Source organism: Chironomus tepperi, unplaced genomic scaffold, assembly GCF_022539635.2.
Source record: "Chironomus tepperi strain 1889 unplaced genomic scaffold, CSIRO-AGI_Ctep_v1 contig_323, whole genome shotgun sequence".
NCBI lineage: Eukaryota > Metazoa > Arthropoda > Insecta > Diptera > Chironomidae > Chironomus > Chironomus tepperi.
Genome location: NW_027226445.1, coordinates 168,024 through 183,459, shown reverse-complemented (window position 1 = coordinate 183,459; position 15,436 = coordinate 168,024). Strand labels below are relative to the sequence as shown.

General features: G+C 29.0%; 6 protein-coding genes across 10 annotated transcripts in view; 2 read left to right on the top strand and 4 right to left on the bottom strand.

Annotated features, from left to right (window-relative positions):
- Positions 1 to 99: 99 nt before the first annotated feature.
- On the top strand, positions 100 to 1,767 carry LOC139093115 (male-specific lethal 1-like 1). The gene has a single exon (XM_070643727.1). It carries the CDS (start codon positions 231 to 233, stop codon positions 1,347 to 1,349), a length of 1,119 nt encoding a protein of 372 aa, XP_070499828.1. The 5' UTR covers positions 100 to 230; the 3' UTR covers positions 1,350 to 1,767.
- A 102-nt stretch (positions 1,768 to 1,869) lies between these two features.
- Positions 1,870 to 3,534, top strand: LOC139093117 (hydroxylysine kinase). 2 transcript variants are annotated; one of them, XM_070643729.1, is made up of 6 exons: positions 1,870 to 2,027; positions 2,086 to 2,218; positions 2,276 to 2,397; positions 2,465 to 2,652; positions 2,715 to 3,134; positions 3,196 to 3,534. In XM_070643729.1, exons 1-6 carry the CDS (start codon positions 1,991 to 1,993, stop codon positions 3,394 to 3,396), a joined length of 1,101 nt encoding a protein of 366 aa, XP_070499830.1. In that variant the 5' UTR covers positions 1,870 to 1,990; the 3' UTR covers positions 3,397 to 3,534. The 2 variants fall into 2 exon arrangements, with proteins under 2 accessions (XP_070499830.1, XP_070499829.1); XM_070643728.1 differs by having other exon boundaries at positions 2,465 to 2,658.
- Positions 3,521 to 5,371, bottom strand: LOC139093114 (putative serine protease F56F10.1). Its single transcript, XM_070643726.1, has 3 exons — positions 5,041 to 5,371; positions 4,800 to 4,981; positions 3,521 to 4,741 (listed from the first exon to the last, which is right to left on the bottom strand). Exons 1-3 carry the CDS (start codon positions 5,248 to 5,250, stop codon positions 3,649 to 3,651), a joined length of 1,485 nt encoding a protein of 494 aa, XP_070499827.1. The 5' UTR covers positions 5,251 to 5,371; the 3' UTR covers positions 3,521 to 3,648.
- An 87-nt stretch (positions 5,372 to 5,458) lies between these two features.
- Positions 5,459 to 7,528, bottom strand: LOC139093121 (novel acetylcholine receptor chaperone). Its single transcript, XM_070643732.1, has 5 exons — positions 7,176 to 7,528; positions 7,026 to 7,114; positions 6,295 to 6,433; positions 6,000 to 6,151; positions 5,459 to 5,931 (listed from the first exon to the last, which is right to left on the bottom strand). Exons 1-5 carry the CDS (start codon positions 7,204 to 7,206, stop codon positions 5,863 to 5,865), a joined length of 480 nt encoding a protein of 159 aa, XP_070499833.1. The 5' UTR covers positions 7,207 to 7,528; the 3' UTR covers positions 5,459 to 5,862.
- A 486-nt stretch (positions 7,529 to 8,014) lies between these two features.
- On the bottom strand, positions 8,015 to 9,241 carry LOC139093118 (transmembrane protein 177). Its single transcript, XM_070643730.1, has 2 exons — positions 8,936 to 9,241; positions 8,015 to 8,879 (listed from the first exon to the last, which is right to left on the bottom strand). The coding sequence occupies exons 1-2, from the start codon at positions 9,091 to 9,093 to the stop codon at positions 8,069 to 8,071; spliced, it is 969 nt and encodes a 322-aa protein (XP_070499831.1). The 5' UTR covers positions 9,094 to 9,241; the 3' UTR covers positions 8,015 to 8,068.
- Positions 9,242 to 10,536: 1,295 nt separating this feature from the next.
- Positions 10,537 to 15,436, bottom strand: part of LOC139093113 (uncharacterized) — a 34,309-nt gene continuing 29,409 nt past the window's right edge. For all 4 annotated transcript variants that reach the window (XM_070643721.1, XM_070643725.1, XM_070643724.1 and 1 more), the window contains exon 8: positions 10,537 to 15,421. In XM_070643721.1, the coding sequence (XP_070499822.1) occupies positions 15,149 to 15,421 (273 nt within the window). In that variant the 3' untranslated portion in view covers positions 10,537 to 15,148. The remainder of the gene's footprint in view (positions 15,422 to 15,436) is intronic.

Genomic DNA, 15,436 nt, shown 5'->3' with positions numbered 1-15,436 from the left:
CTAGAAAATCTCGCACAATACACAGTTCACAATTTCAGTTACATAAATGTGTAGCTCCTCCCCTAGTGTTTATGTAGAAATTATGTGTGACGCATCATATGGATAGAAATGACAACAAAATAACGACGACATTAGAATTATAGAGGTTACAAGCTGAAAAAGTTTTATTATTTGAGAAACAAAAAATTTGCAAAAATATATTTATTAAGTTGTGAAATTAATTTTATTAAATGGATAAATTTATGAAAAGTGAGAACGTGGATCATATTTACTGTAATAAATTGAACAACAGAGACAAATTGCCTTACACAGAAAGTAATAATAATAATTTTATTGGTGATGATAAGACGGTGAAAAAAATGAAAAATTTTATTTTATCGAATATAAACTTGATTGAGGAACTTCAAAATCAATTGTCTGAACGAGATCAATTAATTGCAAAACTGATTCATGAAAATGATAGTCTAAAGCAGCGCTTGCAAAGGTACAAACACTCGAAGGGATCGAATAAAAAATCAGATTTTTCTTCAAATAATAATACAAACAACAGTAGCAACAACAACAACAACAATAATAACGTACCGGTAAATAAAAACAAAACAGAAAGAAGTCATAAAGATGAAAATTTACAATTTAAGGAGAAAAGAGTATCAATTGATACATCTGAAGATGAAATTCAGAATAAAAAGCGATCTGAGGATTCGCAAGAATCTATAAGCATTAAGCTAAGTAATAAAAATTTGTTTTTAATGACAAATAAAGAGTATCGCATTAATGATTGGAAAACATACAATTTTGAAAATGAAGATATTGATAATAAAAGTTTTGAGGGTGACGTTAATTTAGAAATTCCTAAATGGATTGAAAGAGATTTGACACCCTCACCAATAAATGAGATTGAAAATATACCTGTTGAGGATACAAGTGATGAAGCATATCTGAAAAGGCATTTAAAATATGAGGCAGATGAGAGAAGGAGAAAGAAATGGGATCAGCAGAGAATAAGAGAACAGAAAAATATTGAGAGATTGAAGAAGCGTCATTTAAAGGAAGAATATGCTGAAATGATGAGCCAGAACAACAAAATACAAAAAACTATGACTTCTTTCTTCCCCGATGTTAAAACTATAAAGTTTATTCAGATCTCGGATGATCTACCGATATCTGCCTTTGGCGAACAAATTCCTAAATTGATACTAAAAGATTTTTCCTTGCCCTGGCTCTCGGATCAAGATAACGACAACAGTAATGTTTATAGCATTGACAATTTATGTACGAATGGCGCTTCTGCAAAATTGAAGGTGCGAACAAAATTCATCAGTAGATGCTCCAATTCGATTTCTAAATAAGCAAATCCTATAGAAATAGCATGCCATTTTTGAAAAATTTGGCGGCATCCCAATAAGAATATTTAAAAGAAACAAAATTTTTGGAAATTGAGAAGACTTGAAGTTTTTCGACAAAATAATTGGCTGTTCAGAAATATTGTCATTATTAGATGAGAAGAAAGAGAAATAGAAATGTTGATTATAAAATATATTTTAATGCTTTATTTCTGCACACAATACTTAATAAACCAGATTAAATAACTACTCACAATTCAGATACAAATCATTATTTACTTTATTTTTTACTCTTGTGTTTGCTTTTGATTGATGTATTTTAAACTATATATGTAGTTCATGCAGCAAATTGATAAATTTATATTTGAAAATTTAAGTTCAAGGCTAGTAGGGCCAATAAACGAGTGTTGTCATAAAACATAAATTGACATTGATTGTTTTTATTCTATTTCCCCTAAATTCTCATATTCGAAGAGGATTTAAACAATGTAGTGTATTTCCATTTTTATTTCAATACACCGATGACTGTGGTTCATAAATGATAAGATAATCTATCATTCTTATCACTTAAAAGTCATTTATACTCACCAAACAATTTCACATTCTCCTTTTAAATTCATTCGAGTTGTAACTTTTGAGAGAATCAAATGGAAAACGTAGACGAGAGTTCTATTTTAAAACCTGGTAAATAAAAATGTGCGAAATTTACATATCGATTTAACCCAGAAAAAAATAATTCTAGGTACCAGAATAAAGCCTCAAGTTGATGCAGAAACAGCAAAAAATATTTTGCTTAAAACTTACGGAATTAAAGTCCTTGAAATTTGTGAGCTTAATTCATATGATGATAAAAATTTCCTAGTTTTTGCAGATAAGTAAGTGCATCCTGTAAATTTTATTATATAATTAATGAATTGCGTCTTTTTATTTAGAAACATAAAAAATCCAAACATTAATTTTTGTGCTGACGGTTATGTCCTAAAAATCTTGAACTCGTTTGATTCGAAAAAAATTGCATTTATTGAAGGTCAAACAGCATTATCACTTTATTTGAGTAAGTATCATAATCTGATAAAGATTAAAAAAAAATCGATAAACTCATGCATGTATTTATACTGTAGATAATCAGAAGATTGTATGTCCTCGTCAACTTCAGGATATTAATGGGAAATATTACTCATTTGAAAATGAAAATATTATTCGATTGTATGACTTCATCCCAGGTAAAATTCTCGGGGATGTTCCATCATGTTCAAATTTATTCTATCATGCCGGTGTTTTTCTTGGAAAGATGGATAGTACACTGAAGGTTTGGGTACATAATTACATTAGACCAATACTATTTGAATTAATTTTAACATGTCTAAATAGAATTTCAACCATGATGGATATAAAAATCATAAAACGTTATGGATGCTATCATCAGTGCCACATCTTGAAGAATTTGTCAACGTAGTTATCGATGAGGAAAAAAGAGGAATGGTTGAAGACATTATTGATCTTTTTAAGCAAAAAGTATTAAATCATATTGATGAATTTCCAAAGCAAATCATTCATGGAGATTTTAATGAACAAAATGTTCTTGTTAATAAGAACGCAGCCTCTGGAGATTACAAAGTTGTGGGTGTTATCGATTATGGAGATACTCAATATTCATGCCTTTTATTTGAAATAGCAATTGCTCTAACATACATGATGCTGGTTACAGGAGATATTGAAACTGGTGGATATTTTCTTGCCGGATATAAAATGGTACGCTTGATACCGGAAAATGAAATGAATTTGCTGAGAGTATGTAAATACAATATGTGTGCTTTGGATTTATATTACAAATTTCATTCTTCAATTTAAGATTTGCGTTTGTGCTCGTCTCTGTCAATCGCTGGTTCTTGGTCTTTATACTCACCAATTTGATCAAAGTAATCAATATTTGCTTACAACTCAAGCGGCAGGATGGAATTTACTAAGGGATTTGTATACTAAAACTGACAAGGAAGTTTGCCACATTTGGAATGAAACTGCAGATGAATATTTGACTCAAAGCTACAAATAGAAATAACAGCTAATTGCCTTACAGAAACTGTTCAATTAATGAGAAATATGTAATATTTCCTTTCAATTTAATTAAACCTTATACATAATCAGATAGTTAACTCAAAATAATGAACAGTTTGAAATCTTTAAAACATAATTTTGAATGCCTACTTATGAGATTTTATTTTATGGTAGTGACACTTAGCGCTATCTGAATTTGAAAAGTTTAAGTGTCATAAAAAAATGATACAATTATGATAATGTCAAGTGCTTAACGGACAAGAGCTTCAATATATTTCGAAATCGCCTCTCTAGCCTTTTTCAATTGTGGAAAATCTTTTTCACTAGGTTCATACATATTGGCACAATGTGCTGTTCCTTGAATGTATATTGTAGGTTGACGTTGGTTTTTGTTAGTTTCTGTCAATCCTAATGCATGCCATGGATCTATACTGCCGTGAACATAAAGTACATTTGTTGTTTCTGGTTTCAATGCACCATATATAATATTAGTGCGGTCAATGCCACCATTAAGTGCATCAAAGTTAAAACTATCACCATAAATGTCTGTACATTGCTTAACAAAGAAGTCTGCTGGAAACTTGTCACCAAAAAGTAAATTTGGCTTATCAGATGTTTGATAGAATCCAAATTCTGTACATGTTTGATATGTCCATTGACGTCCTCCTTCAGACACTTCTGAATCCCATGAAGTATTTTTCATTTGGTCAATCATTTTGTCATACTTATAATCAAAGCATTTTTGCTTGCTTTCAAGTAAAATCATTTTATTTACTTCAGCCAGTCGAGTTACTGGAACACCAATTGTTTGATTACACATTACTCCACAAACATCATCAATTGTTACAGGATTTCCATCTCTATTATCTTTGTTGTATTGAACAACACCAGCAAAATCACCGGCAAGACCTTCAAAAAGATTTGCTATGTCAAGTGGATTGTCGATTGATTTTTCAATTGGATCACACAGTACAAACTTTTCATTTAAAGTTCGTTGCCCTATCATGTGTTTTAAAAGCACATCGACCTGCTGAATTGCTTGCTGAACTTTTGTAACACAATCACAGCCTTTGTAAGTAGATAAGGAATCTCTTACAACTTCAAAATACTCATGAAAGTCAATTTTGGCAAGTAATGGCCCAGATGTCGAAATAGAACCGTAAACAAGATGAGGATATTTCTCCCGAAGCCATGCAGCTAATGATCCAGGATAACTTCCTCCAAAAGCAATCCATTTATTTGATGTTAAATTATATTTTTCATTCATACGCTTAATGAAGTACGCTAAATCGGCTAATGCTTGTTCCGATGATAAGAAACGAAGATTTTCGGTTGAAAGATCACTAAAATAGAATCAATTAATTGATGCGTATCGACATATTTTATTTGTAGTTCACTTACGGAGTAGGACGAGATTTTCCATAAAAGCGATGCTCTAATTGAAAGCAAAGTGCTCCAAACTTTTTTGCATATTGCATCCATGCTCCTTTGTGCATCCATTTTGATGTTGCTTCACCTTCCCCACCAATCATGAGAAAAACAGGTCCATTAGGTTTGAAGTATTCATCATTAACGTAATATCGCTAAAAATTTAATTTATAAGTCACAATAATTTTTACTTCCGAAATAATCAGATAATTACTTGATTCCATGTTTGTCTATTTAATGGCTCAAAATGATCTAAAAGTTGTGTAAACCATAAATCTTCATTTCCACTTTCTAATTCTAGATGAAAATGAGTAGGACCTCCCAAATTTCCATTAACTTTTCTTCCTTTCCAAAAATGTCTCCATCCACAAACTGCGTTGATGAACAGTATAAAAATTGCACTTTTCAAAATGAACGTCTTCATCGCTTGATTATTTCTTTACGACTATATAAAATATTTTTTTAAAATGTGTATATTCTCTTTTGTTGTATGAATCAGCAGGTCAGAAAATTCACAATAACAAAAACATTCTATTTGTGCTGCTTCGTTCCTTATTCAATACAATCAATACTATCGCTCATATGTTCAGGGTTTTGTAGGATTTTACATGCAATTTAAAACCAGCATAATATACGTCATGTGTTTATTTCTTTACTTTTATTCTCCTTATAAATCGTGCACACTAATTCCTTTATTATTAACTAAATTAACACTTTTCTCTCGCAATTATCAAATTTTAATTCGCATTCATAAAAGTGCAAAAATTTCATTGTAAAAAATGTCTACGATTAACTTTAACGTGAAAGTTGCTTCTCGTTTTGTAACTTTTCGAAAAAATTTATGATTAATTTTAGCAATATTTTTTAAATAAAATCGTCAAGTTAATTAATTTATATGAGTAATTAGAATAATCTCAAAATGTATACTTTTTTATACAATAGAAATTTTATAAAATTCACCTTAGGATAGGAATATCAGAACAAAAAGGATTCTTAAAAATGAGTATTGGTAGTTGAGGATATTCGTTTTAAGTCTTTAGTCTTGTTTTATGCCATTAGCTTGAGCAGCTGCAGCTTCTTCTTTTTGCTTTTCTTTTCGATGGATCTGTAGTAAACAGAAATAAGAAGATGTATTAATAGCTTAATGGAATGAACATTATTAATTTTTTTTACCTGGAAAAATATAACTAATCGTCCTACAAGCATAAAAATGAAGACTAATGTCGGACCAAGTCGTTCGAAGGGGTCATTAGCCATATATTGCGAATAAAGTGCCAAGAACATAAGGCAGAGAAGTGTACCATTTGCTGCATTTTTCACAGTATCTATGACGAAATAGAAACAATAAATTTTGTTATGAAAATAGCTTTTTATGTCAAATGAGCCAGCAACTTAATGTATTTGTAATACAATACGATAAATGCAAACTCAGCTGACTCATATGTGTACATGATTAGTAATATCTTACGGCTTGGAAATCCGGCCATTAATCCACCACAGATGACTTCGATTGCTCCTATAATACGGCGATACCACTTTGAAGGTACTCTAATGTCAAATAATGATGCCATTGGAAATGCCTTTGCGTATTTGACATAGTGTTTTCGCTGCAAAGAAGTATACAGATGTGAAAATTTTTAATCAAACAGGTGTTTTAAGGTTCAAGGCTTGTTTATATATTTGCTTTATTCTATGGCCTAATTAAATCTATTGAGAATTGGTCAAAGTAAGTGAAAGATTTTCCTGTAAATATTTACATTTCTTCGCATACATTTTCAGCTATGCTATATATTTCTTTTAATGAGTGAGATGAAAGAAGATAGAATAAGAGGATATATGTATGATATAAAGGCACATTAAGTGCTTTAAAATGTACAAAATTATAATAATCGTGCAAGTTTTAAAGAAAAAGTTGAAAAGAAATTCACAAAGTACAATGTTTTGCGACTCTATTTATAGCAGAGCATTTGATGATGCTATTCGTTGGAAATAATGAGAAGGATCGTAGGCCAAATTTTGATGGGAACGTGATGAATAAATTAAAACATTGGCTTTAATCCTCCGATTAAGTAATTTTTATATTATTATAATAAATCACTAACCGACGTTAATAAATTTTGGCAATAACTCTAGACACGCGTTCAAATTTCTTCTTCTTATTAATTATTTATGTCTGGAGTAAAATGAATTTCAACTTACCAAATCTCTGTGCAGTTCTTTTGATATATAAGGACTTATTTTCATAAATCCAGTAAAAAGGAAGAATAATCCGAGAAGAATCGAGAGGCCTAAAAATAAAATAATGAAAATTTTTTTGCAATTATGAAATATTTTTCTATTACCACATACTTTTTAATACTATGGAAGTTGTTTGTTGCATTGCGAGTTTGTTGATACACTACAAAATTCACAGTGCGAAAAAAATTTTATTTGACAAAATTTGCACCTCGCCCGATTTTTATTTCCCAAATAGAAAACTTCACAGGATTATTTTTCTTTCTTTTTTAATCAAATTCACTTTTTTCCCAGGCCAAATCTTAACTCACTTCATTTATTGCATTTCCTTTCGAGGAAATATTGCTTTTTTAAAATCTTGTTTACATTAAAAATTATTAATTTTAAGAGAATTTCCCTTTATTTTGTTAATTTTTTGGAGTGTTAGATAATGTACGCTTCCTAAGCATATGACTAGCTTGGAAAAATGTAAAAATGAAAATTGAAAATTTTGAGAGGAAAATTTATTTTCTCAGTGCTCATGCGCATAACATTTCATTCAAATGGAAATGCTTCATATACTCATGATAATCTTTAGTGGAAATAGAAGCGTGTATAACGATACAAATTAGCATTTAGGGCTGCCAATCACTATAAGCACTTTGTTACCACGTGTTTATTTCATTTTCGTTAATTCTCAGATTTATGTAATAAAACGTAAATTTATAATATTTGGGAGCACATTATGTCCTTAAAATCATTGAACTGCTAGACGATATTTTCTGTCTGACTTAGAGTCCTATTCAGACAATTAAAATGTCATTCCAAAAAATAAAATAACATTGAATCAGAAATGCAACATAATATTAATTATTACAGGGTGACCAAAAACATATGAACAGCTACAAACTTCTGAAATCAGAATTTTATTTATTATCACCGGATTCTTAGTAAAGGTGAATGTAATACGTCCATTTACTGATTTGATAACTTTTTATTTAAACTGCACTAGAAATTTAACAAATTACTCATTTACTTTCATCGCCCATTTCCCTTTTCCTTTCTTCTTCAGCGATGAATTCTTTAAGACGTTTTTGGAAATAAGTTTTACGGTCTGTTAATGGTATTGTTTTGGTTCTAAAATAGCTATTTATATTTCCCATCGCTGTTAATTCACTTGTATCGGTCAGGCTTTTAATTGCCATGTTCTTTTTGAGCATTTTATCGTAAAAACCTAATCCAGCAACTAGAAAATTACTTCCCAAATTCGCTAATGTTTCATCTACATATTTGTCTAGAGCCACTTGAGTGAAATCTTTGACGAAGAAGTACATTCCTATTGAAAAGAGCCCAACTATTGAATACATGACCAAACGTAGTGACAATGGCCCTCTAAATAGTTGATTTCGTGAATTAATTGTAGATGTTATGCTGTAATACAAGAGAATTGATCCCACTGGATATAAAGAATTGAATAAAATTTTGTGGGATTTCAATTCAAGTATTTCACGACACATTCCAAATATTTGTTCAGGTTCCGATAAAACTAATCCTTCCTGCAAAAGTTTTCCAGCATTTGAACTCCAATCCACTTGATCATATCCTCTTACAGTAATTTCAGTACGAGGTATTTCGTCACTTGCAGTGTATGTATAATTTACAGGAATTCCAACTAGGGAACCGTCACGAAACTTTGTTGAACCAATAGAATATAAATCAAATCCTGATACCATGAAAGGAACGAAGAAATCTCTTTCCGAATCCGTAACTTTAAGAGAATTAAGTGCCGTAACAAGTCGTTTCTCGAGCGTTTCACTGACTTTCCTTTCAATGCCATTTCTAGAAGTGAAATAATGTTAAATTTATCTTCAAATAACTTAATTTAATTAACTTACTGATAAGATGCAACTATTTCCTTGTGCTTTTCAGCTAAAAGCGTATGCGGTATGTATTTTATACAAAATGCAGATAATCCAGCTGTTGTCGATGCGTACATCATAAATTTTTTACCTCTTTCAGTTGTAAAGAACCTGAAGAATCTTTCCGATGCCATTTTAATGAGTTACTTATTTGATAATTCGTAAAATTATTAAATTTTTATTTTATTGTTTACAAAAATTCTGCAGAAAACTAAAATATTGGAAAGTCCTAGAAATCAAATTTCCAATAGATGGCGCTCGCTTATTTTATTTTTGAAATTATGTGTCTGTTATTTTTAGTCATGATTGACTTATAACTTAATTAATTATTTGATTTTATTAATAAAACAACTTAGAAAAAACTGTTATAAATCCGTTATAAAATTTTTGAAAATTCCAACACGGTTCAAAAAAAGTTTTCAAATTTTAGAAAAACGTTAATGTTTTATTTTAAAAAGCTGTGCAATTCAAAAAGTTAAATTAACTTTCTTAGATTTATTAATGAAAGAATATTTTACGAAATTCATTTTCTGTAAAAATTTCAACTAAAATCATTCATAACTCTTACCTTCTTAGAAAAAAATTCATATTTGGTTAAAAAATCGTTAGTTTTACACAGCATAACATGTGCGGTCTCCTAAGTCATCGCATTGTGCGATCTAAATTTCAGTTCTTAATCAATTTAAAATTCAATTTACTTTTTTTATCTCCATTCAAACAACAGTTAAAAAGTCCTTAATATCGCATAAAATGTCAAAGTATTTTTATGTACAAATCATACTTCCATTGATTTTCTTTTCTTCAAAAGAAATATTGAATTCTCTAGAGCACAGGATTTATTTTTACGTTTGAATAATTTTATTACATCTGTAACATCACAAAAAGTTACTTTGCTTATCGACGGAAATGTTGGGAAAATATTTCAATATCAAGAAAAAAAAGGATGAAAGCATTTGTACGAATAAGCAAATTATATTAAGGTTTATGCAATGATTTCCATTGATGACAGTTCTATTGAAAATAAGATTAGAAAAATATATAGTTTGAAAGTGTTAAAATCCGTTGGATGTTATGTACTTTATTAAAAAATAAATTTAATGCGATCGACAAGAGTTCAAGTTCCTCGTGGATCTTGTGAATTTTAATAAATGTAGGTCATGTATTTATTTTGATTTGAAAAGCTTTAGACATAATATCACATTCATCTTTTCTGTACTTACAATTCATCTTCATCTTTTTTGATTTCTCAAAAAGCATTTTTTGAATGGGGATGAAAATCTTGAAGTATTGTACAGAATCTACATCAACATTAAATGATAAATTTTCCCACACGTATTTCCAAATGGTATAGAGACTTTCAAAGATTGACTCAAAAGGTTCATTGACAAGAAAATGATTCGGAGTGGAAAATGCGTGATGTCTATTAATTTTGTCTATATAGACGACACGAACATGCCTGTAGACTCAACATTCATTACTTATCCAATTCATGGAGATTGATGATGGAACTGGGACGATAAAAACTATTTCCTAGGATTAAAATTGCTGCAAAAAAAGATAAAAATTGCAAACATGTGTACGTTTATTCCAAATCTGTATTTTATTTTTTCTCGGCCATTTCAGAGCGACCGAACACCTTCTTAATAGAACTGCGAAATTAATTACATAATTTGTGAAAGTTTTTTTTTTGACGTTAATGAATTGCTAAACTATAAATTAATAGAATGTAAAATTAGTTCCAATAAAAATTAATAATCATGGTGAATTAACAATTTTTGGTAACAGACATTCAAGTATTCAAAGATGAATGAATAACAGCTTAATAAACTCGATTTGGTGCTTAATCTCTTAATTTATAGAGAACATTTACAAGCTAATATTTCATTTTCATTTTAATAGCTTTTATTTCGCTATTTACTTCTTCTTTTATCATCAATAATTTGATCGTTAAAGCTATTTTTAAAGCTTGTGAGAATTTTACATAATAAATTCATTTCTACATTCTCTAATTTTAAAAAAGAACATAAAATATGGAATTTATTTTATAATTTTCTTGGTCATAAAGTGGATTTTTTGGTACAATGTCTTAATAGATTAAAGTAATTTACTAGAGATATCCTTCATTGGTTTTGTCAGTTTTTTAAGGCATGTTTAAAATTTTGAAACATACAGATTTAATTTGTTTTAACAGTGATTCAGGAATTCATATTTGGATCAAGATTTTTCATCGTTTAAATTTTCAACATTAAGGTAGGTATTTAAGGAATTCAGATTAAAAACGGTAAGAATCTTTCAATATTATATTTCTATTAAAAAAAGGGTTTAATAACTTTTAAGAATTTGGGTACAAAAGATTTAAAAAGAAAGCAATTTTCGGTAACTGCATAAACTCTTTAAGATGTTATTGACTTAAAACGTGAGCGACAACTTAACAGACAATGATCACTCGCCTAAATGAATGTGTTCATTAGTATACTCATGAATGCCTCTTGTCTGTTCAAGACACACATGGAGAGTACTCATCTAAAGCTCTTCCATTAACAATAAATGGGATCAAATGGGTTCACAAGATTAAAAGATTCTCACTGAATTTCCTCTGAATTCCTGTTATTTTAAAAACATGGGAATTCTTAATAAATTTGGTTCGTATTAATTCTAGGCATAAAAGGTAAAAACTTTTAATCTCTTCAATTTCATCAAGAATATACTTTTCTTTACACATTATTTTCAAAATGGAAATTGGAGGGATTTTTTCTTTCTATGTTTTTTTTTCTACATCATCACATAAAGAATACCGTTGCAAAATGCTTGCAATGGTCCCAGCATTATTTTACAATATTGATGATAAAAATCTTTAGTTTTGAACAAAAATCAATGCAAAGTATCAATTTTTAATCAATTTAAAGAAGTACTTGAGAAGTACTCAAAATGAAACCTTGAACTTTATTATCATTAATAATAAAATAAAATCAGTGCAATGGAAGGACAAAAGATTTCTTTTTTTGTTATCTGATGTATTTTATTATAAGTATGGTTATAATAAATAAATAAAGTGAATGTAGAGCATCATAAAACTTTTTTAAGAGGCAAGATTTCTCTTTTATTCATCATCATTGTAATTCTCATGAAAATAATACACAATGAGACAAAAGCAAAGGATCATTTTCATTATTTTTATTGATTTCGTTTCATCTATTTTTTTGATAATAAAAAATAATTTTGATATGGAAGATTTACTTTATATTCAATTTTTACTGTTTGATGATATTAATGGTATCGTCTTCTTTATATACATTATAGAATAGAATAAAAGGAAGAAGATAGGGTATCACAAATGGCTCTTTATAAAGAAATTTCAAACAAATTGATTATGAAAAGTTGTCATGAAAATTATCGGTAATGATTCTGATAGAGTTTGGTCGTGATTATAATAGATTCTTAAAGCATATCGATTATTATTCAATCCGGTTTATCTTCTTACTGCGTTGTGTGCTACATACTACCTTATGACATTTATCAAATTTAAACAGCTTTAAGGATTTTTTTTGGTTTTATTTGAGACAAATTTTTTAGAAAAGCCTAAAGGAGCTAAAGGACATGAGATATCATAAGATTTCAAAATATTTAAGAGAATAACCCGAACAGTACATTTTTTGCCATAAATATGGGTCGAATTCAGCCATCATAGTAGCGTCTGGACAACTTCGCGTCTTGCCGTTAATACGGCGACGAACAAATGCCTTAGCGAACACGCTGTGAGGTTCGGGTAAGTGGAATTCTAAATGTGTTATTTTTGGTTGCTTTACATGTCCTTAGCATATGTAAATCAGCTTAAGAAAATGTCGGAAAAGATCTAAACTCTGCATGCTTTTTGACCTTTTTGAATAAAATTTTTAGGAAATTTTAATTTAAGGAAAAAGGTAATGCTCAAAAATGACATGTGTAAGAATTCTACTCATAAATATCCATTTCAGTAATTTTCTTAAACAATGAATGAATTATTCACTTTTATTTCAATATTTATTCCTTAAAGCTCAAACTAAAAAAGTTTTGGTAAAATTTGATTAATCATCATGAAGTTGTAGATATTAATAATGAATTGAAATGAAGAAAACAATACCAACATAATTAATTATTCGAAAATGATTTGTGATTTATTTAACGGAACTTTTATAGTTTTACTTTATAAAAGAGCTATTTGGATTATTTTAGGCTTTTGATATGCTTTATTAGACTCTTTTTAGAATTTTGTATTTTGATTCTTTTTCATTTGAAATAATTGTGAATTCCAAAATTTCTCTGAGTATTGAAACTGTAACTTGATCTTTTCGATATCATCTATGCATATATTCGATGTCAAATGAAAATTGATTTGAGAAAATAGAAATTAGATAAAGGTACATCTGTATTATTTTACAGATATTTAAATAATGAATGACTGAAGAGGAAAACCATAAAGTGCTTTCAAGTTGTGCTTATGAAGTTCATTGTTTCATTTTCATTAGCTCATTTAACTTTCAATTTTCAATAAGATCGATTAGCTTTGGTTCTCATTAATTAATTAAATATAATACTATCGTTTCCTAATGTATGCTCATCATGAATCATTTATGTAGTTTGAGGAAATATGAAATGTTTGCACTCGTTAAATTAAAATTTAGAACTCAAACAAGAAAAATGTTATGCTGAATGAGACAATTTTACGATAGAAAATTTGCCTACATGTGTGCGCAAAAGGAAAATATTTTAAAAATTCTTCAAATATTTTTACATTTATCATATTTACAATTGTAAATGCGATCTGCTCATGTTTTAAGTAGTAAAATTTCTATTGACTCGTTTTACATTCTCTTGTTTGAATCATAATCAAGAGCACATTTTCATTTTATGCCAATTTTTTTTAGTCAAAATGTATAAACATAAATAGTAAAAATAAATAATATTCAATTTTAATGTCTGTAAAATTTCAAGGAAATCAAATGTAAATTTATATTCAATTAGCCTATTTTCCATTCGTAATTGATCAAATAGAAAAGCTATGTTACCCTAAACCTAATTAATAATGAATTTTATAAGCCTTAAATGAATTTTGGCTCTATATGCCGACACTAAAACTCATCCTTTTATAAGGGTATACTGACCTCAGCAAGAAAAAAAAAACAATGATATCAAGCATTCAGGCATAAATTTCTCTTTTCTTTACTAAATGTTTACTTTTAATCTCGAACTTGATTCGATCTTACTGTTCATTCGATCGTAAATTTTTGCCCCATCGTTCATCAGATCATTAATCACATAACTCATTTTTAAAATTTTAATGTTAACATAAGCGAAAAACGAGTAAACTGGATGTATACAAGTATATCATTTCTGATTTCAAATAAATTTTCTTTGTAATGGTAATAAATTTTTCACTATAAATATAGCGTCTGCGAGTAAAGTTTTAATTAATTGCCGATGTATCATTAATTTTAAACGCATTAAATAGAAATTAATGCCTTTTTTGCCTTTCAACATCCTGTAGAACTTGCATACTAGAAAATGATGTAGAGCCAAATTTAATTTCACTAAGAAAAATATTTGTGCATTTACATTTGATTATACATATCAGGTTTATAGGCATTCATAACGAAAATTTATTATGACTTAATTACTGTACAAAAATGTTGATATTTCTAACCGAAAAGATTTTTTTAACAGTCTTTAGTCTTTACAGAGACATTAGGTATGTTGATCTAAACATTTTTGTAATACTTTCAGTGTGGAATTCCACCTCCGATTCAATTGAGTTCTAAGATATTTTTAAAACATTTATTTATAGATTTTCTTTTTTTGACGATGCAATAAACTTTTAATATTGAATTGCAATTAAGCTCATTCGCTACAATGTCTTTTAAATTATTCATATTTTTTTCTTCTCAGAAATTCAGAATTTCGAATGCAGCTAATTAAATTAAGTTAAAAATATTCTTTCATTATGTTGAAATTGACATTTTGTTGGCATTAAATTTTTTGATTTTACGAACATTATGAGCGATATCAATGGATACGTAGATGAAGTTTTTGATAAAATTTTGTTAATTTTATGAATTTAAAATCTAATTTGATATTTTCTATTTTCATCGATCACTACACAAGCAGTTCGTTTAGTTTACTACTAGTATTTACAAATAAAGTTTTCTCGTTTAGCTACAAAAAATTTTGCTGTTCTTCGTCCTCTTCCTTGGTTGGTGAATTAGATGTTGGTGATGTATTTCTAGATGGTGCTGGCGATGGTCCACTTATACTCAGTGTCGGTAATGCTGCCAGAAGCTTTTTGGGCGTTCTCTTTGGAATACTGGCAATTTTAAGTGACGGATCATTATAGCACTCGACCATTTCAATCTTTTCTCGTGCTGGCGAATTTCGACATTCTTCACTTTCCCAGAGTTTACTACTAGATGGATTTTCTGAAAATCGACGCTAAATTTTTGTTTG